Consider the following 22,717-nt stretch of genomic DNA (forward strand, 5'->3'; position numbering starts at 1 on the left):
TGTGCATGCTAAGCAAGTGTTCTACCTCTGAGCTACATCCCTAGCCCAAAATCTACTATATAATAATGAAGATCTAGAAGAGGGAAAATGAAAGCTCCAAACATAAAGAAATGATAAGGAGAGGGAAATATTAATTACTACCCTGATTTGATCACTGCATACTCTATCCAAATGTTGAAGTACCAGTGAATCCCATTAATATCTACAATCAATACATGTTAATAAAAATAATTTGGAGCTGGGGTGCTGGAGGTAAAGCTTAGTGGTAGGATGCATGCCTGGCATGAGTAAAGCACTAGGTTGGATCCCCAGCAACACTCACGATATATAGATAGACAGATAGATAGATAGATGATAGATAGATAGGTGATAGATAGATGATAGATAAATAGATAATCTAAAAATACATATAATTTCTACAAAAGTAGCTACCTAAGTTCACAATGCAAAAAGCAGATAAAATCAATTCCTTATTAAAAACTGAAATTTTTCCTTCAGCTCAATCACTGACTATAAAGTGAAAGTCATAAAATAAATATTAGAACAATACCTGCTCTGATATTAGCTAGTTTAACGGGAATACATATGAGTTTATAATTAATTTATATTAGCCAACAGAGAATATTATAGATTATAACTATGAATTATACATAAATATACTATATTGATATATATATATTTGCTATATAAAAATTGCTAGAGACTTACTTTTGGATCATGTTATCCCTACTATAATAGATTACCAAGTGTAAATGGACTATTACATCAATCTTTAGCTACAAGTAACCTATGAGCAGCTTTCCAAAACTTAACTATGGGAAATTAAAAAATCAAGAAGTATTTTATCTCTGGTCCCAGTGGCTCAGGCCCAGCTACTTGGGAGGCAAAAATCAGGAGGATGGTGGTTCAAGGCCAGCCCAGGCCCCCCCAAAAAAAAAAAGTTAGTAAGACCCCCTTCCCAATGTCAATAAATAAGCAGGTCATGGTGGTACATGCCTATAATTCCAACTATATGGGAGGAAGATAGTAGATCAAGGCCAGCACAGGCAAAAAGTGTGACATCCTATCAGAAAAATAAGAAACCAAAAAGGGCTGGCAGCATGGCTCAAGTGGTAGAGAGCTTGCCTAGCAGATGCAAGCCCCAGTACCACCACCACAAAAAAAGATCCTAGTTATACCCATAAATTCTCAGGTCTTTACTCTGTTGCTTCAAATCAAAACAGATGGCTAAATTTTAATCTAGACATAGGAGTAGCAATTTATTCTGAATTTCTCACCTCCAAAACTAATCCATTTTATATTTAGAAATAATTTGAAATCATTCTTTAAACCCTTATGAAATGGGTGACTGAGGCTGGAATCATTAGCTGATAAATAAGGGCATAAAGCAGAAGACAGTTGGGGAATGAGATATTCAGGAAGCATCACCCAACAGATTACAAAACAAATGCAAGTAGAAAAATGAACCATTACAATAGAGAAATGATGAAATGAAATGTAGTAAATGCATACAATGGAATATTATTCCGTCTTGAGAAGGAAATTCTAAGGGGTGGAGGTGGCTCAGGTTCAAGGTTTTCAGATCAATCCACAGCACCAAAAAAGAAGAAAAAATATAAAGGAAATTCTGACATGATACAACTTGGCAGAACTTTGAGTTTATTATGCTAAGTGAAATAAGCCAGTCACAATAGGACAAATACTTTTGTATGAGATATTTCAGAATAGTCAAATTCACAGAAAAAGAAAGTTACACCAGGGACTAGAGAAGAGCTGCAGGGGAGGAAAGGGGGAATGGCGCAGTTATTCTTTAATGAGAACAGAGTCAGAGTGTCAGTTTTGGAAGATGAAAAAAGGTATTGGAGGTGGATGTGGTCACATTACACAACAATATATACAATGCCATGAACTATACATTTAAAAAAATGGTTAAACTCCTAAGTTTCATGTGCGATGATTAATTTTATATGTTAACGTGACTGAACTAAGGCATGCCCAGAATGCTGGTAAACTGTAATTTCTAGGTGTGTCTGAGGCTGTTTCTGGGACAGATTAGCATTTGAAGCAGTTGACCCAGGTAAGGAGCATTCTCACCAGTGTGGATGGGTATTACTTAATCTGTGGAGGGCCAGAATAGAGCAAAAAGGCAGGCAGAGAAAGGGAAAATATGCTCTCTCTGCTTGAACTGAGTCATCTACCTTCTACACTCAGACAGGGGCGCTCCTGTGTCTATGGCAGCCCCCAGTACACTGGGCCGTCAGGTTTGCACTAAAGCTACACCACCAGTTTTCCTTGGCCTCCAGCCTGCAGATTGGAGATCATGCAGCTTTTCTGTGTCTGTAACTAAGTAAACCAATTCCTCTTGGAAAATATAATCAAATAATGGGAAGAAAATAAGAGAAACACAAACTCCATCTTTGATGTAAGTAGGAGATATTGCAATTACAACCTGAAATACAATGTATAAAAAGTTAGAAAGCCAATGGTAAAATGGCAAATGCCTTGTATAATGGAAGAGAGAGAGAACGACAATCATGTATCCTGCTACACTTCAGAAAAGGTTGGAAATTGGTGGCCCTGGCAAAAGAGGGCAGAATACCCACATACACACTCGTAAGGAAACACAAGAGCAAAACTCATCATCGTGGCTCCAGGCATTCGGGAACCCCACAGAGGAAATGGGAAAAGTGAAATGTTGGGATGAAAACAGGGAAACTGAGTGGAAGTTATGACCTGTAGCTTGCTTCACCTATGAATCACTAGAACCCTGCTATCTAAACTTATTACCTCTGCCAACCCCTTGTTATGTAAGGAATTTTATCCTCCCAAAATTCCAATGTTGAAGCCTTAATATTCAATGTGACTTTACCTGGAGATGGAGCTTCCAGGAGGTAAAATTAAATTTGGTCATAAAAGTGTGGGGTGGGGTCCTAATCCAACAGGATTGGTGGCTTTCTAAGAGGAAGAGAAAGAAATAGTTCTCCAAAAGCAAGCACCAAGGAAAGGTCATGTGAGCACATGGTGAGAGGCAGACAAAACAAGCAAGGAAAAGAGCCCATACCAGAATGTGACGTGCTAGCATACAGAGCTCAGGCTTTCAGCCTCCAGAACAGGGCGAAAATAAATTTCTATTGTTTAAGGCACCCAGTCTATGGTATTTTGTTATGGCAGCCCAAGTGACTAAGACATTCCTCCTCTCTCCATCATTCCACCCACACAGAAACAGAAAAATGAAAGAACTTTATCTGAAGAAACTGAAAGCTCTTAACCCAGAGGAAAACACTAAAGATAAAAACATGGGAGTCCATTACTCACTAAGTCCTGCTCACTCATGTTCACGAGCTTTCAATTGCTTTGGCAATTTTCTCTTAAATACAAAAGAACTGCTAAGAACAACACAGAAGAAAGCCTTCAACTAAAAGAAAGACACCAAAACAAATCAAAAAATTTAGAAGAACCAAAACAATGCAGGAAACAAGACATTTCAAAAAAAAAAATTATATCATTATTGAAGAGATAACAGAGATACTGAGCTCATTAAAAAGGAACAAAATGCTACCTAACAGGAACAAAAACATGAGCTCATAAAAAATTTTTCTTAAAGCTAGAAAACTCAGTAAAAAGACTGAAATATCCCAAAAAGTACAGATAATTTTTTAAGAGATGAGACTTCTCTCAACACCAACATTAGAAACCAGACAATAGAACATTACCTTCGAACTTTTGAGGGAAAATAATTTCCAATACAGAAATCTCTCAAAAGACAAACAATCAAGAGTGAGGATTAAAAAAAAAAAAATCCAAAAAGTGTTGTTCCTATACACTCTTTCACAATACTAGTAGAGAAAATAAAATGAGGGAACAACCCAAAAGGAAAGAAAGCATAAGATGTAGAAAAGGGAATGCAACAGAAATGAAAGAAATTCCCAGAACGCCAGCCAGCTAAGGAAAGTCCAAGATGATAGCTGTGCAGCAGGCTTTAGGAGGAAGCAACCCAGACTGGAGCAGGAAGGACAGCCACAGAAGGGATGTCTACAGGAACAAATGGAACTGGTAAGTTTAGCTGAAAGATTTGCCTGTGTGGAAAATTGTACTGAGGAGCATTTTATGGAGCTGCTGGAGGATACAGAAAGACTCTGCCAGACAAAGCTAAATAGAAAATACAAAAGGTTACACACACACAAAAGTGAAATCACAGTCAACTATTAACAGTGACAAACTGTTAAGAGAAAATTCTAAATATGAATTTAACCTACAACTGTGAAAAAAACAGAAAAATTGAGGAGAGTATAATTGAAAAATCTTCAAACATCCATTCGTTAAAAATCACTGACATTTACATAACTCAAATTATGCAACTCTAAGAAAAGCCACTGTTTTCATTAGAGTTATATTCTATAACTAGCTTTAAGGCAAAAATTTTGACTTCTGTCTTGGAATATTTCAAGGGTCATTCTGGGGGAAAAAAAGTTAATCAATGCAAAGCAAAAACTATAAAAATTAGAAAATTAAACAAATTCTATTGGCTATTTGAACTGATGAAGGTGCATGATATCTAATGATACATTAATTGTACTGTATACCCTAATATAATGGTAAATGTACCTTCAGTACATGTCCATTTTTCCTTTTCCTTTTTTTTTTTTTTCTTGTTTTGTGGGACTAGGGTTTGAACTCAGGGCTTCGTGCTGGCCAAAGCAGGCACTCTATCACCTGAGTCACACCACCAGTCCATTTTGCTCTAGTTATTTTGGAGATGGAGTCTAGCGAACTATTTGCTGGGGCTGGCCTCAAACTTCGATCCTCCAGATCTAAGCCTCCCAAGTAGTATTATAGGCTAGGATTACAGGCGTGAATCACCACGCCTAGCTCAAACTCAATACTTAACAAATGTTGCGTCAGACCCTTTCATAGATTTCTGTTAGAATGATTACCAACATCAAAGTAAAGCAATTCTAAGGGCTTTTTTAAAAATGTAAGTAAATACGGGAGCCTAATTGTTTATGGAGATAGGAATGGTTAGCATGTCATTTTTGTTGTGTTAAGAGAAAATATATTTTCCTTGTGTAAATGTCTTTATAGCTAACTTCTAGTTCTAAGGTTGTTCAATCAATAAGCTATGGATAATTGAGGGGCTACTGAACTATGCGCAAGCAACTCAGGGCAACAAGAAAAAGTACATAGCGAACAGACACTAAGATTTTTACAAAAGACATAGAGAAATGAGCACCATGCTTACAAATTGCTTGCAATTATACCTATAATAAAGGTACGTACATAATCTTGCTTCTTTAATACCACTGTTTCTTACTTATTTAAAACAGGACCTTAGCAAGATGCCAGTGGCTCAACCCTGTTATTCTAGCTACTCAGCAGGCAGAGATCAGGAGGATTGAGGTTTGAAGTTAGACCCATGCAAAAGTTCCTGAGACACTTATCTCAAAACAAAACAAAACACATCACAAAAAAGGCTGGCATAGAGGCTCAAGCAGTAAGAGTGTTTGCCTAGGAAGTGGGAGACCCTGAGTTCAAACTCCAGTGCTGAAAACATAAAAACAGAACCTCAATTCAGTTAAATGCAAACTTTAAAGGGATATGATTATTTCCCAGGTTAACAGGGAAATATTTTCATCAACGAATTTACCATCAAGCCAGGTGCTGGTGGCTCATGCCTAGAATCCTGCCCTACAATCCTACTTGGGAGGGTGAGATCAGGAGGATTCCAGTTCCAGGGGACAATCTTTTAATTGAGAAATAACCACACAAGACATGATCCTAGCTCATCTCTTCTGTGTGCTTTAGTAAAATGCCTGAGGATAATGTATTAATCCACAGCCCAGGCAAGTAGTTCTCGAGACCCCCACCTCCAAAATAACCTGAGCAAAATGGATTGGAGGTGTGGTTCAAGTGGTAGAGCACTTGATTTGCAAGTACAAAGCCCTGAGTTCACACTCCTGTCACAAAAAAAAAAAATCAAGATAGTGATCTTTTTCTTAGATTTTTAGTTCTTTCTCAATAAAATAGCATTTCTGTCAAAAAAAAAAAAAGTAAGAATCTTACAAAAGTAAATATCTAGTCTCTACTAAAATAAATCCACATAGGTCACAGGAGAGTATCATTCTCACATCTTAATGTAAAAGCTATCTATCAGTGCTTATATTCAGGCTTTAAAATGTAAGTGGTAGCCCTCAAATGACATTTAGCATTCTAAATGTCATTTAAAAGACTATACACAGTTTTCTCAGGATTGGTGGAGGGCTCAAGTGATAGGGCACCTGCTAGCAAGCCTGAGGCCCTGAGTTCAAACCCCAGTACAGCCAAAAAAAAAATAAAAACTCTACAATTTTCTCTATAACAGCCATCTAACTTTAAGAGCCATTAGTGTTCTCCGTATTTTAAGCCAGAATTGTTTTTTTTAATGTTTATTTATTTCTTTTCAGCTCTACCAATATTCCAATAATGCAATACCCATATTCACTGCACTTCCTCAGAGTACTAATGAAAAGTAAACTAGCGGTTTGCAGACCACAAATAAGACTAACACCACGCTGTATATGGATAGATTTCCAGGCACTTACAACCTAAACTTTATATTTAACCATTAAGACAAACAGCTTTAAGATACTAATCACCTAAAATTCCTCAGTAAAAGGAGTATAAATTCCATCTTAAAACCCACTTTCCTACAAGCAACACTCTCCAAAGCTGAGATCTTTACTGTGCACAGGAGTTGGTTTCCATGTCAAATTTTTCCTATGGGGGAGGGAAAAAAAAAAAATCAAGAAGTAACACTGTTGCTACATATTCTTGTGTAGCTTTTTTTTTACGTGTGACAAGTCAACCACTCTAATTAAACATGATCTAAGGTAACAAAAGATTGGCAATATTAAAATTGCTACTTCCCCCCCTAAAAAAACAAAACAAAGCAAAACAAAGACTTATTTCACAACACTGTGTAGCAATGTACATTTACAGTAAAGCTCACTACAAGCTTGAAGCTTGTGATCCTATAAAGATCTAATTTCCACCAATCTACATGGAGAACTACTGTCAGATTACTATGCATCCACAGCTAAATAGGTAGCACGCCTTATTTAAAAAAAAAAAAAAACCCTACCTGAAAAATTATATGACTAACCCACATTTAAAAAGAAAACGGAGAAGACCGCTTAAGAATTTGCTGTTTTCTGATGCTGAAAGATTTTGCAACCATTTGATCTGGCCAAAAATGTCGAAGTTCCTTATTTTATTATTCGCTGCAGGAAAAAGGAATACGGCTGAAAATTCTTCTAAAGGGGGTATTTCATATAGGACCACTGGAAACACTGAAGAATATGGGGCGAAGAGGCGCGTGGAACAGGAGGGCTACCTTAGGAACCAGCACACTCGGGGCCCTGCACGCTACCTCATTTCCCTAATAGGGATGAAACACTCAGGCCTCTGGTAGCTTCCAGCTGACGCCAATGCTCTACACACACACACTTTTGTTTTTTTGTTTTGTTTTGTTTTTTTTAAACAAAATTTTAAACAGGATTTTCTGGCATTGGAAGCTGTATCCCAAAAATGAATTTCTGTGATCGCGTCTCAACGGTTTAGTAATCAATCAAGAATCTTCTTAACGACCAAACCTCTTCCCCCACCTCGCTTCCTCCCAGCTCTCCCCAGAACACCTGGGGGGGGGGTCCCCTATACCGATTCCTACAAACCCTGCAGCGCATTGAGCAGGGAGGAAAACTCGATATAAAAAATAAAGAGTTTCGATCGCTGCCCTCTCTGCGACTAAAATTACAGGCTCTATTTCCTGCCCCCGTGGGGACAGCGAAGTCGTCCGCTGCGCACCGGACGCCTCCCGCCCCCTCCAGGCCGGCGCACGCGGCCGCGGCGCTCCCCCTGCCCGGGCCCCGCGGGTGCCGTGTCCTCCCTCCCGTTCCCTCCCGCCCCCTCCCCCGCGCCCGCACCCACCTCGGGGCAGCGGCTTCGCCTCCCCGTTCTCCTCCCGGGCGGCGCCGCCGAGCCCGTGCCGCCGCCTCTCCTTCTCGCGCTTCTCCTTGGGTCTGCGCGGCTTGGCGGCGGTCGGGGCAGCGGCGGCCGGCAGCAGGACGCGGGGAAGTGGCGCGTGCAGCAGCGTAGGAGGGACCAGCAGTTTGCGCGGCACCGGCGGAGACGAGGAAGCGGAGGCGGAGGACACGGCCGGGCCAGCGGAGAAGGAGAAACAGCTCCGAGACGACGACGCAGAAGGGACAGCAGACAGGGCGGCGAAGCTCCAGGACGCAGAGCTGCCATAGCTCTGAGGCGACGGTGCAGCCGCCGCCGCAGGCTGCAGCTGCCTGCTGCTGTTCCCTCCGCTGCCCCCTTCTCCGTTCACTCTCCGCGGCGCCTTCTTCTCCTCGGTCCGGACCTTCTTGGCTGACAGAGGACCTGATGCATCCCGGGAAGAAGGCTGCTGCTGCCTGCCAAGTGGTTCTTTCTCCGAGACAGCCGCAACCGCGGCGGCGGAGCCGTGCATTGGGCTTGGCGGTTCCGCCATTTTGCGCTCCTGTTGTATTTACTCTCCTCCGCTCCCCAGCGCGGGGTAGGGGGCGGGCCTCCTCCAGGGGCGGGGCGGGGGCGGGGCGGACGGGGCACCGGCTGAGCTCTCCATTGGGCCAGCCGTGCAGATAGATCCATCTGGAAACTAATCAAAGGCGCGGACATAAGCGAAGGGATGGAATTGCCAAGTGGACTCGCTTTGGAGGTCAGAGCTCCGCGGGGCGCGGCTAGTGGCCCTAAATCTAGTAGGGGAGGGTCTTAAAACTGTCGCCTGCGTGAACTGGGGTGCCCTCTGAGTTTCTGGGAAGAACACACACAGGCACCACACACACCCTGAACCCCAAAATCTTTCTCAACCGAGGTGGCGTTCGTCTCTGCCTTGGAGATGTTGTCTTAGGTGTAATTTTTTTCCCTGAGATGTCTCTTGGTCCCTTCCTATTTCTCGTATTCGGAAAACTGGATTTCGAGGATGCTGAACTCAGAAGAGAAAATTTGCCGAGCATTAAATCTTTTTTTGTTAGTCGGCAGTGGGTTAACGGGAGAGGATTGAAATTATTTGATATGGTAACAAAATGTTACTCTTGCCGAGAGGGCTAATTCTCGAAGGGAGGTAATTCCCCGCAAACCTGGAACTTTCGGATTGCTTCCGAGCTTGAAGGTAAGACTCCTCTGGTTTGGAGACTAATTTGTTGTGATTGGACCCTTAAAGGTTTTAATTTATATAATTATATCTTAAACTCACCAAGAAAAATCGGTTAGCGATATCTATAAATGTTTTTAAAGCATTTAAAGTATTTTAGTGTTTAATTAGCGCACTGAGTTTCGATTTTTTTGTAAACCTGTGCTCTGATTTTTAGTTTTAAAAGATAAGGAGTTTGGGGAGATAGGTTTTAGCTTAGAAGATAAGGAATTCAGGGGGATGGATTACAATACAGTTGTAGCTGTTGCAAAAAGCATGGTTTTAACTCTTAGATCTCATGTGAGATCAGGAAGTCAAGAGAAGGAATATAAAAATTAAAGTAGTCAAGTTAGATGACAAGAGGAAATTTTATGATTCCTAAGGAGAACCCTAAGTACCTGTTACTTTCTGGAAACCGTTAAAAGTAACATATTGGACTATCCACTCTTCTGACCTCAGGAATTTGGAGTTGTTATTTTGTTGCCCTTTTCTTCTTTATTTCTTCACCTTCTCTTCTCCCCTCCTCCCCCATTTAGGACTGTTTTTGAGGAGTTGGAAGAGTCACTTTTTAATATTGGGTTATAGATACAATTACTTTTAGGTGCCTCAAATTTTCAAGTAATTAAAACATTTAAATCTTTTTAATACCTAACAGTGAAAGCAAGTGAAAACTGTAATTGGAGTTGACTGGGCAGCTGATATTTTAATGAATTGTAGCATTGGTGGGAGGTTGAACAGAGAGGATAGGGCTGGGCATCATCACATCACTGGCCTTGAACTTGGTCAGGCTGCTTCACCTGTTAAGACCTCTGATTTCTTATCTGTTAAATGAGTACGTCGGATTACATGATCACACACTCTAAACTTATGTCTTTTTCAAAGAGCTTTACAAAATCACATTGAAGCCATTACGTTTCTTAATCATCTATCTTAAAAAGATAAGTATCTTTTACGTACATTAATGTAGCTCCTGCAAACTTGGACCACTCATTCATATCCACATTGAAGTCTGGAGAATTTGACTTCTTACAGGCCCTGCTAAAGTATAGTCTCATCTGTTCAAATTTATTATTACTCCTTGCCCTATAAAACATTGTTACTAGACCTGACCCTAAAATTTCAGAGCCTGTGCAAGAATGTGGCTATGCCACATAACTGTCTAAGTATTCAAAAGTTACAAGTCAAGATAACAAACTATCATATAAAATATATTCTATTTTCCTACCTTGACAAAACCACTTTCATAATGCTCTGGAAAGCCAAATTTAAACTTAGACTTCTCAGAGCTCCAACTGATTTCCTTCTCTTCTCACTTCCAGCTTCTTCATCCATGATCACCATACTAAAAGTGGCCACCTGCCATGTTCAAATACATGTCCACATCCTGTACTCCCTGTAAATAATGATGTACTCTCAGATCTAGACAGTCTAAAATGATGTGCAGGCTTCCTTCAGGCATGGCCCCTTGACCTAATGGACCCCTTGCCCTTTGCAGTAGGAAGAGGACCAAGTAGACAGGAGCCCCTTAGCGAGCCCTAAAAGCAATAATGTGTTATAAAACATGGTTAATTTTAATTAAGTCAGGAGATGACCAGTGAGAGGAAGCTTTTTCTGTCCTGTATAATCAGACATTCCCTTTCAACTATATCATTCCTAACAGTGTTTAACTAGGAGGGAATTTCTACGGCTATCACCAGTTCCTTTTGGTATAATCTCTTTGCTAGCACTTAAACCACCCTCTCATGTCCTTGTCCACTGTTGGCTCCCAATTTCAAGTACCCCCACTTCTCACCTATGTGACTAGCCTTTCTTCTGATCTTGCATTTTAATTTTCTCAAATCTGTTCTCCATTGTTCAGGTAGAATGGTCTTTTCAAAATGTAAATCTGATCATGTGTCTTCTCTCGTTTCAGATGTCTGTAGCTTCCATTGCTCCTTAATACAGCTGTAAGACCCAGCCCTCTAGAGGCTAAGACAGAAGCATCACCAAGTTTGAGGCCAGCCTGGGCTACATAGTGAGGCCCTGTCTCAAAAAAAAAAAAAAAAAAAAGATTCATAAATATAGATACAGAGATAGATAGGAGAGACTGTTCACTCCAGGTAAGGGTCTGTAATTTCAGAATACACCATGTCTTTCAACATAGGACCATTATGTATGTTGTTCCCTCTGCTTGGAATGCTTTTCCCTTTACCTGGTGCTTATGTGATAGTTTGGATAATGAACATGAGGGAGGCAGATGTTATGAATGCCTCCCAGATTTCTAACCTGAGCTAGGAAGCACTGAAGAATGACAGGTTTCAGGTACTCTGGCCTTGACCCTGTTGAAGGGTCTGCTCAAGCTGAGCACCAGTGGCTTACACCTGTAATCCTAGCTACTCAGGAGGCAGAGATCAGGAAGATGGCAGTTTGAAGCCAGTCCAGGCAGATAGTTTGTGAGACCCTATCTCAAAAAAACTCTTCATAAAAAAGGGCTGGTGGAGTGATAGTCAGTTTGAAGTGATCTCTTGTATTATTCCCTACCAACACATTCTCTTTGATTCTTTCACAACACATATCACAGTTGGTAATCACTTGACAGTTAATTGTTTGCTTTTTACTAACTCACTTCCTCAATAACCTGTAAGCTCCTTTAGGACAGGAACTGTATCTTTCCTATTCAGTCTGATTCACTGGTGTATCCCTAGAATGTAGAAAATGCCTGTACACATTAAACATTCATCAGATGTCTATGAAACAGATGAATCCATGGTTTCACCTGCATTCTAATTAGCTAATTTGTTTTCTCCAGGAACTGATAGAATTGCTTTATAATAGTCCAATGATAAGTCCCCCTGGGAGTGGGGGAAGACCTGTTGTGTTAGTCACTTTTCATCACTATGACAACTTAAGGAGAGTGATGGAATGATTTATTGTGGCTCACAGTTTCAAAGGTTTCAGTTCATGGTCTGCTGACTACATTGCTTTGGGCAAGGCAGAACATCCTGGTGGGGAGGGCATGATGCAGAGCTGCTCAACTCATGGCATCCAGGAAGCAGATCAGAGGAGACCAAGATAGGCCCTTCAGAGGCACATACCCAGTGACCCACTTCCTCCAGTCAGGCCCCACCTTCCACAGTTTCTACCACCTCCCAATAATGCCATCATGTTATAAATCCACTAGTGGAATCATCCACTGATGAGGCAAGACCCCTCATGATCCAGTCAGCTCTCAATGATTGTGTTCAGTATTGGGGACCAAGCCTACAAGACGTGAGCCTTCAAGGGATATTTCATATCCAAACCACAGCAAGTTTGGATATGAAAGGAATTATGGAAAAGGAAACTGTACTTAATTTTATTATAGCCCTTTATATTGACAAAACTTCTAATAAGTTTGATACTCATGTGTACATATGTGACAAGAGAACACACTAAACGGTAGATTCATCATTAGTTTTTTCCAACATCCACCAGCACTGAGCTCTGATAATAATTAGGTAAGTCCTTCCTGTCCCACTAATTATAACCATTATTATGTTTAGTAAGGAGTAAAAACCCACAAAGACCAAAAAGTATTTTACTGTATTTTAAATAGGGCTGGTGGAGTGGCTCAAGAGGCAAAGTGCCTGCCTAGCAAGTATGAGGCCCTGAGTTTAAGCCCCAGTACTGCTTAAAAAAAAGTATTGCATAAAGAAATAACTCAGTTATTAAGAAAATAAGTTACAGGAAAAACTAAACCAAATATCCTTTGTTTACCCATAAAGTATCATATTTTTAAAAAGTAAATAAAGGCTGAGTTAAATTCGACTGCTGTCTTCAGTTCACTTGGATATTTCAAAAGGAGCCCTTTTCACAATACATTACAGGCTGCTCTTCTCAGCCATTAAATGGTAGAGGCAGTTGGACTGGAGGTGTGGCTCACTTGGTAGAAAGCCTCCTTTCCAAGTGCAAAGCCCTGAGTTCAAACCCCAGTCCCACCTAAATAAATAAATAAATGGTAGTGGCCCTAAAGTGTCAACTCACAGGGTTTTCCCCCTTCACATTAGTTTGTCTCCCCCATCTAAAAAAATGCCCCAACTTCACCACATTGCTTTTATATTAACAGCTCCCCGATTTATCTCTGTAGCCAGCTGTCCCTCTGTGTTTGTGAGCTAACTCCAACATTTTCCAGGAATGTAAGCACTTCAAGTTCAACATGCCTGTGCCAGAGATGTCTACTTCCCTGCAAAGAATCTGTTTTCTTCCTTTTCTTTTTTTTAACTGCTGAAATCCTTCTTTCATTGAGGTTGCGCCTAGCAAAGGGAAAAAGTATAGTGCACAACCTCCCTTACTCCTACGCATGGCAGTGAGATGTCAGGGGAAGTCAGGGTAAGGCCTTCAGGAAAGTTCCTGGAAAGGGGGGAGGCAGGATTGGCCTGTTCTTCCTTTCCCCTTCCTGAAACTTGGAAAAAAGGGTGGGAGGGATGAGGTAGTAACTATTAAGACTATAAGCTTACAGGACATATTTTTCTTATTCAACATTTTAGGTAATTCAGGTAAATTCTCACCTCTTAACCAGTAATACCATTTTACAAGTATGGCCTAACCACTTGCTCAGCCACAATCTTACCAGTTTAGATATGTACTTAAACTCAGGAGACAAAACTAGAGAAAAGTGAAAGTGAAAATTGTAGGTGAGGGATCAGCCATTGCTTAAAGGCTTCATTGAAGAACCAGTAACAGCAACAAAGCAGGAAGCAGAAGGTAGGAAGAGTAAAAGGAGCCAAGCTGTGAAGTAGAAACCCCTAAATGTCTCTTCTTGGGGTAATTTTGCTGCCAGAATTTTTATATGAAAGGGAAAGAAATTTTATATGAAAGATAATTTTGATACCTATTTTATGAAAGGGATAGGAAACTTACTAAAAGTATGACAGGAGCCTTCTTCAGTAGTGATGCAACTGTGGAAAAAGGAAAATAAATTTTTGTAGGTCTAGTCAGTTCTGCAGGAGAAAGAAAACTCTTTGATGAAGAGCTAGTGAGTACAAGGTCAAGTGTAGCATGGCCTTGACCCCCTAAGTGTTACCAAGTGTAAAGACAAATTACAGATTCATCAAAGGCTTGGATTGAAAACTCAGCCCTACACCCAATTTGCTAAATTCTTTCCTGTATATACTTCATTTTCTTTCCAAGCAGGAAAGCTGTGCCTTCAGAATAGCCACATTCTGTGGTACCAACCACACGTTAAGATGTCACAGTGGGCAGGAGAGTACTGTGCACTGAGTGCCTTGCTTAAGTTCATGTCCATGGGTGTTCTGCTTCATCCCAGCTTTGAAAAGTTTTCTGACACATTTTTCAAAACTGAGCTAGAATTCCATGTCATTTTGACTGGCCAATTTTCTTTCTCATATGTCCTATCTCATAGGAGGAATCAGGATTTCTTAGAAAATTCAGTTAATTATGGAAAATGTACCTTTCCCAAAGATGCCATGTTTCTTGGGGTGCAAATAGACACCAGAGCATATCTCATAAAAAGACCAGATCAGGAGTATGGCTAGGGGGAGGAGGGGGGAGAAACAGAAAGACCTATAGAACGTGGCTTGAACTACTAGAGATGCTTTATAATTCAGTTGTCCAGAGTAGGTGGGCTTTTTATTTGTTTTGTTTTGATGGTACTAGGGCTTGAACTCAGGGCTTCATGCTTGCTGGGCTTGCTAGGCAGGTGCTCTACCACTTGAGCCACTCCTCCAGTCCCAGAGAAGTTTTGAGTAACTTGAACATCATTAAGCAGGTCTAAGAGATTCAGGCCGGAGGAGCGGGGTGATGACCCATACTTAGAAGCACACACTTTTGTGCAGATTCTGCACATTGCAATATAGTAGCCAAGAAAGTATAAAACTGTGGCTGTCACAAAGTTAGCATTTCATGATTTGAATTTACAGATTCTAGTTTGAAGAGCTTCTTTGTGAAAGTCATGTTCAATGCCATGAAGTGACATGGCTTCATCATATATTTTATCTCAGACTCAAGAACTGCATTTTTGTTTGTGTTGGGTTTTTATTTTGTCTTGTTTTATTTTTGAGGCAGTCTCTCTATGTAGCTCAGGCTGACCTTGAACTTACTATGTCACCCAGGTTGGCATCAAGTCTGTTATTATGCTGCCTCAGCCTCCGAAGTGCTAAGGTTATAGGCGTGCACCTCCACACCCAGGAGTTGACTCTTTTTGATTTCCCTCAGGTTAATGGTTATTTATATTTAAAAAAACTTCTATACCATTAGTTTAAAAATGTTTCTAATTAAAACAGCTAACCTAAAGAGCCATCAAAGAAATTACCAATTTTTAAGTTATCCTTAAAAACTAACCCAAGCTATGATTAAGACTCATTTCATTGTAATTCTTTTTTTTTGTTTGTTTTTTTGTTTTTTTCCCCTCATAGTAGTGGGGCTTGAACTCAGGGACTCATGAATACTAACTAGGCAAACACTCAACTTCATTGTAATTCTTATTCTTAGGATTTTAACCCTAATATTTTCCCTGTTTAATCCCTATATTTGATTTCAATAAGTGGAAAATAATAAGTTTTAGACTAATGCCACTGGGAGTTTTCTGTTAGTGAAAAGACAAAAGAAAGAAGAAAAAGAAAAAAAAAGTGAAAACTGGGTACTAGGAAACCTTAAATAACATTAACACCTGGGGTCAAATGTTTGCCAAATCTAGCCTCACAACATATCCAAGTGCAAAGGAAAGAAGATAGACTTTCTATTTGTAAAGTTCTTGTAACCTTAAGTGGGTTTTTTTCCCTAAAGTCATAATCTTGCCATCTGAGCTTATGATGACTGCCAGCTATGCCTTGCCCATTGCCTTGAGCTAGGTTAAATGTATGAGTATTGTGGCCACCCATCTCTTCTACTTCCTTACAGTGAGCTGTCAGGACAGAGGCATGGATATTTGAGGCACAGAACTTCTCTGAAATGTTGTTTGAAGCTGATGCCAAGTGAAGTGCTTCAGTGATTATCATAGAAAAAGAAGCCTAAGATGATACAGTATTAATATCAACTGCAGGCCTACAGTAATACTGTGGGGGCTTGTAAATGAATACATCAGTGAGTTCAAAGGTGAAATGCCACTTCTGCTGCTCCAGGTAGAACCATTAAACAGAAGAAAACACAGGTATACATTATTAGTGGCACATGATTACTCTTGTTTTTGTTTTGGTTTTTTTTTTGCAGATGTGAAAGACATCATTGTTTTTATTTCCATCAGCAGACTAATGTCTGACAAGTTATGAAAATTGAAAACATAAGTCATACTTACATCAATTTATATTGCCTCCCCCCATAATCTGTGATATTTATAGTGACATGCTTAGTTGTTTTGTTTCCTTCTGCTAATCAATGACATTATTATTTTCTACTGTTTCTTTAGTCCTCTTATGTAGAAGTGATTCTCTTCCTATTTATTTATGCATTCCTTTCTTTGGTTTATCTTCAAGTAATTATTAGATAGTCTGCTTTTTCTTATTTTCCTTCTACATTGTTCAGTCAGTAAGTACTTGCCAGGCACTTGGCTAAGGGCTAGGAATACAGCAAGAGATGGGCAGCCGTGACCCCTGTCCTCATGGAGCTAACTCTAATCACAACATGTTTCCAAATCATCTTTTCATTGGTACTTTGTTGTTCAGTATGTAATTTCACTTCTTTCTGATTTTTTCATACAACAAACAGTATTGAGTATCTGCATTGTGCCTAGCTAGCAACTACATGACAGTGTAGTTTCCAGTGTAACTAAGAAGATGGACATCAACAGATAAATTGTAGCACTCTGAACTAAAAAATACAGTGCTGGCATGAGCTGTGTACAGTGAAAGTACAAAAGACAGATCAGCAACTCTAGCTGGAAAAGTGAGAAAAATTATCCAAAAGAAAATATTTGAGCTACATTTTTGTTGCTTTTTTTTTTTTTTCTTGACATACTGGAGTTTGAACTCAGAGCTTGATGCATGTGAGACAGGAGGTGGTCTACCACTTGAGCCACACCTCCAGCTTGAGCTGCATTTTTAAAGGTTAGTAGGCAAAGATGGGGAAGGATTTTCTAGCTGAGCAAAGAGGATGTGGGAAAAGATAGAATAATGGCATGTTTCATGTGCTGTTCTTGAGAATTTAATTGTGGCTCAAGTATAAGGGTCATTGAGTACCATAAGAGGAGAGTGAGCTCAAAGATGGGTGAGAACCCGATTATGAAAGGTCTTGTTCTCACTGCCTCAAATGCTGAAGACTCAGTAACACCTTGTGTTAATGTAAGGGATTTAATGAGGAAGAATGTAAAGTGTTCTCATACCCATGTTTCTCTTCCTTCAGAGTGCTCGGAGCTTCACCAGGTGCTGCTTCCTGATTTCAGCTGACCAGCTGAAGCACCAGTTTGCCCTTAAACTACCCACGTGGTGGGGGAGGGGAGAAGTGGCCCAAACAATGTATGCACACGTGAATAAATGAATAAAAATAAATAAATAAATAAACTACTCATGTGGGCTGGGGATGTAGCTCTTGCCTAGCATACATGAGGCTCTGTGTTTGATCCCCTCCTCCACAAAAAGGAAAGAGGGAGGGAGGAAAGACAGATCTATGTAACAAGCAGTTATCACAGCTTTTTTTCAAACTTAATATTAGGAAAACTTGAAATTCTGAAATTAGATTTCCCTTATCACCAAATAATTATCAGAATTTGAAATGTCATATTCATTTTACAAAAAAAATCTCTTTATTTAGTTCTCCTGCTTAAATGCCTACTTGTGATTGCTTGTAATTCTTATTTGAAAGCATAAAAATAAAAATATTTTTAAAATTAAAATTGTGAAGTACTTTGATGTTGGTTATAAAAACAGTAGTTCCTAATTTTTCTCTAGTTCAAAAAAATTGAGTATGTCTTTTAAAGATATTTTCCCACACACATACAAGCAATAAATAAATAAGTGAAACAAAGGAGGAAAATAGCTTAAAGATACTGTTAAGCCACATAAAGCCCCCACAAAAAGTTAACTAATGGTTATTCTTATAGATAATTGTTGAAAAGGAAAATCTAAAAATGGGGTCTGTGGTGTTAGAGTAACCCCTTCCTTAATTTCAAACAGTATATAGTAACTACTTATTTTATGCCAAACTCCATTTATTTTCAGTGCTGGAGATCAAACCTATGACTTGTGCATACTAGGCAAGCATTCTACCCCTGAGCTACATCTTCATCCCCAAGCTCCATTTTAATCTCTGGAAATATAAAATGAATAAAACACATAGTTCCCATTCTCAGTAGATTTACTGTCTTGGCCAATATTAAGTTGAACCACATGAAATTCCATTGTTTTTGTAGGCCAAAAATGGTAAAATACTAGTATACATGTAAACAGAAATATGTAGTAATAAGAATATGAACAAGGTGCTCTGAGCTTTGAAAGTGGCTCTTCCTGCTAGAGCAGTCAAGGAAGGAGGTAACATTTGAGCTGAATTTCAGAAAATGATGGGGAGTTCACCATGTGTTCATAGGAAGCACAGAGAATGAGGACATTGCAGAAGTAGGAAACTTTGTGTAGTTGTTGAACCAATGAACAGCCTAACGTGTGGGAAACTGCAGACAGTTCAGATTCCAAACAGTTGGGATGACACATATGTTAAGGGTGAAAGGAGATGAGGCAGGCAAGGAAAGTCAAGGACAGATTGTGGAAAGTTGTATGTGTCAAGTCAAAGAGCTTGACTTTCTGGATATGGATGTGGTGTAATTCAGGAAGTATGCAAGGCAATCAGTTCCAGTTGAGAAAGAAGACATTACTGCTACTGTGTGCATTTATCTTTGTCTCAACTTTTAAAATCTTCTAATATATAGGAGTTAGAATGTATATAATTATTACTGCAGTACTTACATCTATACACACACATATGTGGTATGTTATGGGCTAAATAGTGTAACTCAAACATTCATATATTTAAAACCTAACCTCCAGTATCTCAGAATGTAGTTTTATTTGGAAACAGGGTCATTTGCAGATGCTGTTACCTATGAAGAGGTTGAGTTAAATTGGAGTAGGGTAGGCCCTTAATCTAAAATGAATAGTGCCTGTATAAAAGGGGGAAATTTGAACACAGACACAGATAAGGAAAATGCCACTTGAAGTTGAAGGCAGAGATTTAGAATGATGCATTTACATGCAAGAGAACTCCAAAGGTGGCAGCAAACAATCAGCATCAGGGAGAGAGGCAGGGAGCATGTTCTTCCTCACACCTTTGGAAGGAACCAGTCATGCCAAGACCTTGCCCTCAGCTCCAGTCTCCAAACCCTGAGACAATACATTTCTATTGGTTGAGCTGTATGGTTTGTGGTACTTTGTTACAGCAGCCCTAAGAAAATAATACATGGTTCAAAAGTTTGGAGACCCTCAGTAGTTGAAAAGGAGCCAATGCAGAGTTGATTTATGTTTAAGAGTATGAAGTCGTAATGCTCTATCTTTATTCAGTCTCTATATTCAATAATTTACTTGAACTTGAAGTGATTTTTTTGTTTGGCAGTCCTGGAGTTTGAAAGCAAGAACTGCACCACTCGAGCCATTCCACCAGCCCAGTTGAAGTGATTTCTTGACCTCGTGATACGTATTCTGCTGTTTAAGGCATTTGTTCCTGACTGGGGACATAGTTCAGTGGCAGAATGAGTGCTTAGCATGTGCAGGCCCTAGGTCAATCCCCAGCACCAAAACCCAACAAAACAAACAAATAAAATTCCTTCACATTTCTCATATAATTACTATTAAACAAAGAAGGTATTAGGAAATATTTGACCCTTAGCTCAAAGTGGTCAACAAGATAATGATATACAATAGGTTTAGGGGAAATTTTTTCTTTTTATATTTTAGAAAAAAAAATATCCTTTAATCCCATTAGGCAGAAAGGGAGTCAAAATTAGCCAGGTGCAGTGGCTCACTGTTATAGTCTCAGCTACTCAGAAGGTAGCTATTGGGAGGATCAAAGTTTGAGGCCATCTCAGGCAAAAAGTTACCCAGATCCTAGCCCAGCACAGTGGCTCATACCTGTAATCCTAGCTATTTAGGAGACTGAGATTGGGAGGATCAAGAGTCAAGGCCAGTTGGGCAAATAGTTTGTGAGAGCCCATCTCCAAAATAACCAGAGCAATATGGACTAAAGGCATGGCTCCAGCAGTAGAGCACCGGCTTTGCAAATGTGAAGCCCTAAGTTCAAACTCCAGTCCTACCTAAAAAAAAAAAGTCATCCAGACTCTCAACCAATAAAGCTGGACGTAGTGAGCACAAACTGTCATCCCAGCTACCAAGGAGGTATAATAAGAGGATCACACTCTAGGCCAGCCCAGGCAAAATACCAGGCCTTCCCTGAAAAATAAAGTAAAAACGGGCTGGGGGCATGGCTCAAGTCATAGAGTACCTGCCTAGCAAGCTCAAGGCTCTGAGTTCAAACCCCAGTGATGTAAACAAAGAAAAGAAATTGGGGGAGGAGGGCAAACTCAGAAAAAGGATCCGTTACCAATATTCATGTCCTCCATAATATTCATATGTTAAAATATAATCCCCAATGTGATGGTATTTGATGGTGAGGTTTTGGGGAGATAATTAGGTCATAAGGATGGAGCTCTTGTGAGTGGAATTAGTACCCTTACAAGAAGAGACCAGATTGCTTTTCCCCACGTGAGGATCACCAAGTCAGCAGTCTATGCCTCTGAAAAGAGCCCTCACAAGAATCGTACCATGCTGGGATCCTGATCTCAGACTCAGCCTCCAGAACTATGCAAAATAGATTGTTTATGAGCCATCCATCCATTGTATCTTATTTCTTCTTTTTTCTTCATCTCACTATCTATAGCCCAGGCTAGCCTTGTATCATCACGCCTCAGGCTGCCAGTGTTGGGATTACGCCGATTCATGGTACTTTGTTGTAGCAGCCCAAACTAAATAAGACAGGGTCCTACCAACAGAACTGGTAGCTGTGAGCAGGATAGCAGCACTCTATAACATCAGTACGAAAGCACTATAGACAAAGTAATGTACTTCAAGCATCAATGACAACCAACCCTTTTTATATAAGTCATATATTAGTCACATGGCTGAGATTCCAAAACAGAATATTGAAAGTTTGTCAAGACTAGAGATAACCTTAAACTCAAATGTATGTTTTTTTTTTCTTTGTTTTTTGTGGTATTGGAGTTTGAACTCAGGGCCTTGCATTTGCTAGGCAGGTGCTGTACCACTTGAGCCATGCCCCAAGCTCTTTTTGCTTTAGTTATTTTTCAAATAGGGACTCAGGTTTATGCCTGAGTCAGCCTGGACCTTCATCCTCCTATTTACACATCCCTTATGGCTGGGATGACAGGCACATGCCACCAGGTCCAGACTTTATTGGTTAAAATGGGTCTCTTAAACTTTTTGCTTGGGCTGGCCTTAAACCATAATCCTCCTTCTCTCTGCCTCTCAAGTAGGTAGCATTATAGATGTGAGCCACCACATCTATTTTTGGGGGGGGGGGGCTGTTGTGGGATGGAATTTGAACTCAGGGCTTCACACTTGCAAAGTAGGCATTCTACTGCTTGAGGCATGCCTCCAGTCCATTTTGCTCTGGTTATTTTGGAATTGGGGTTTCCAAAAGATTGTCCTTGAACCACAGTCTTCCTGATCTCAACCTTCCAAGTAGTTAGGATTACAACAGGCAAGAACCACTGGCACCCAGCACAAATGTAACTTTTTGAAGCCTGTCGTAAGTCAGCAAAATTCAGATTTCGGCAATATACTAATTCACTCATTAATACAAAAAAATTGTGTTATATTTTCTACATTTTTTATCTTTGTATGCCATGAAATATTTGATCATTTTTGTTCTTGATGCAGGTCAATCAAAGCATTTTGAAGTACTAGCTTTATAAAATCTGTATCTTTTTGTAATTATCCTGCCATCCTTTAGACAAGCTGTTTCAGCTTTTTGTTAAGTAACAGAACCCTTTCTTCAAGTTAAACATTATTTGCAAGTTCTATATGAAGTAACTACATTATGTAGTTTACCGTCATAGAAGACTGAACATTTGCTAAAATATACTCTTGATGTTTTCGATCTTTGTTTCTTAATCAAGTTTTATATTTTATGCATATATATTTTATGATCATTATAGAATTTGTTAGAAGAATAAAAGGAAATCATATGGATGGGAAAATAAAGAAGCTACTACCCTCTTGTCACAGAGCATATGTTTGGAGTTGCTTTCCAATGGTGGAACTAGATTTGTTAGAATCTGTCGTAACCCTCCTTAACGCCATCCTTTTGTGGCCAGCACAGCAGTCTATGACCTACAGCTACTTGGTCAAGAATTTAACGTCTGTGGCTTTCCAGATACACATGTCTCAGTAATGGACTTTCCTTTTTCTGCTTTTGCTGTATAATACTTTTGGTTTTGCTCTACTTGTTTAAGTATACCTTTACCACCTTTGGACTCAAATAGACTCAAAAACCTGTTTGTCCAGTTTAGCACATTTGTCCTTTCTGTCACCTGTGACT

At 39.8% G+C, this 22,717-nt stretch overlaps 1 protein-coding gene and 1 long non-coding RNA gene across 4 annotated transcripts in view; one reads left to right on the forward strand and one right to left on the reverse strand.

Moving 5' to 3' along the window:
- Positions 1-8,572, reverse strand: part of Rsbn1l (round spermatid basic protein 1 like) — a 62,066-nt gene extending 53,494 nt beyond the window's left edge. Inside the window, exon 1 of one of the 2 annotated variants that reach the window (XM_020187264.2) lies at positions 7,963-8,571. In XM_020187264.2, the coding sequence (XP_020042853.1) occupies positions 7,963-8,527 (565 nt within the window). In that variant the 5' untranslated portion in view covers positions 8,528-8,571. Of the gene's footprint in view, positions 1-7,962 lie in introns of both variants that reach the window. The other variant, XM_074064898.1, reaches the window with a different exon arrangement.
- A 40-nt stretch (positions 8,573-8,612) lies between these two features.
- On the forward strand, positions 8,613-22,233 carry LOC141420667 (uncharacterized). 2 transcript variants are annotated; one of them, XR_012445183.1, is made up of 5 exons: positions 8,613-9,187; positions 11,121-11,307; positions 16,085-16,334; positions 17,143-17,226; positions 17,522-22,232. It is a non-coding gene; the product is annotated as an uncharacterized lncRNA (long non-coding RNA). The 2 variants fall into 2 exon arrangements; XR_012445184.1 differs by lacking the exon at positions 11,121-11,307 and having other exon boundaries at positions 17,522-22,233.
- Positions 22,234-22,717: the final 484 nt, after the last annotated feature.

The sequence above is a fragment of the Castor canadensis genome, chromosome 2, assembly GCF_047511655.1.
Source record: "Castor canadensis chromosome 2, mCasCan1.hap1v2, whole genome shotgun sequence".
Lineage (NCBI taxonomy): Eukaryota > Metazoa > Chordata > Mammalia > Rodentia > Castoridae > Castor > Castor canadensis.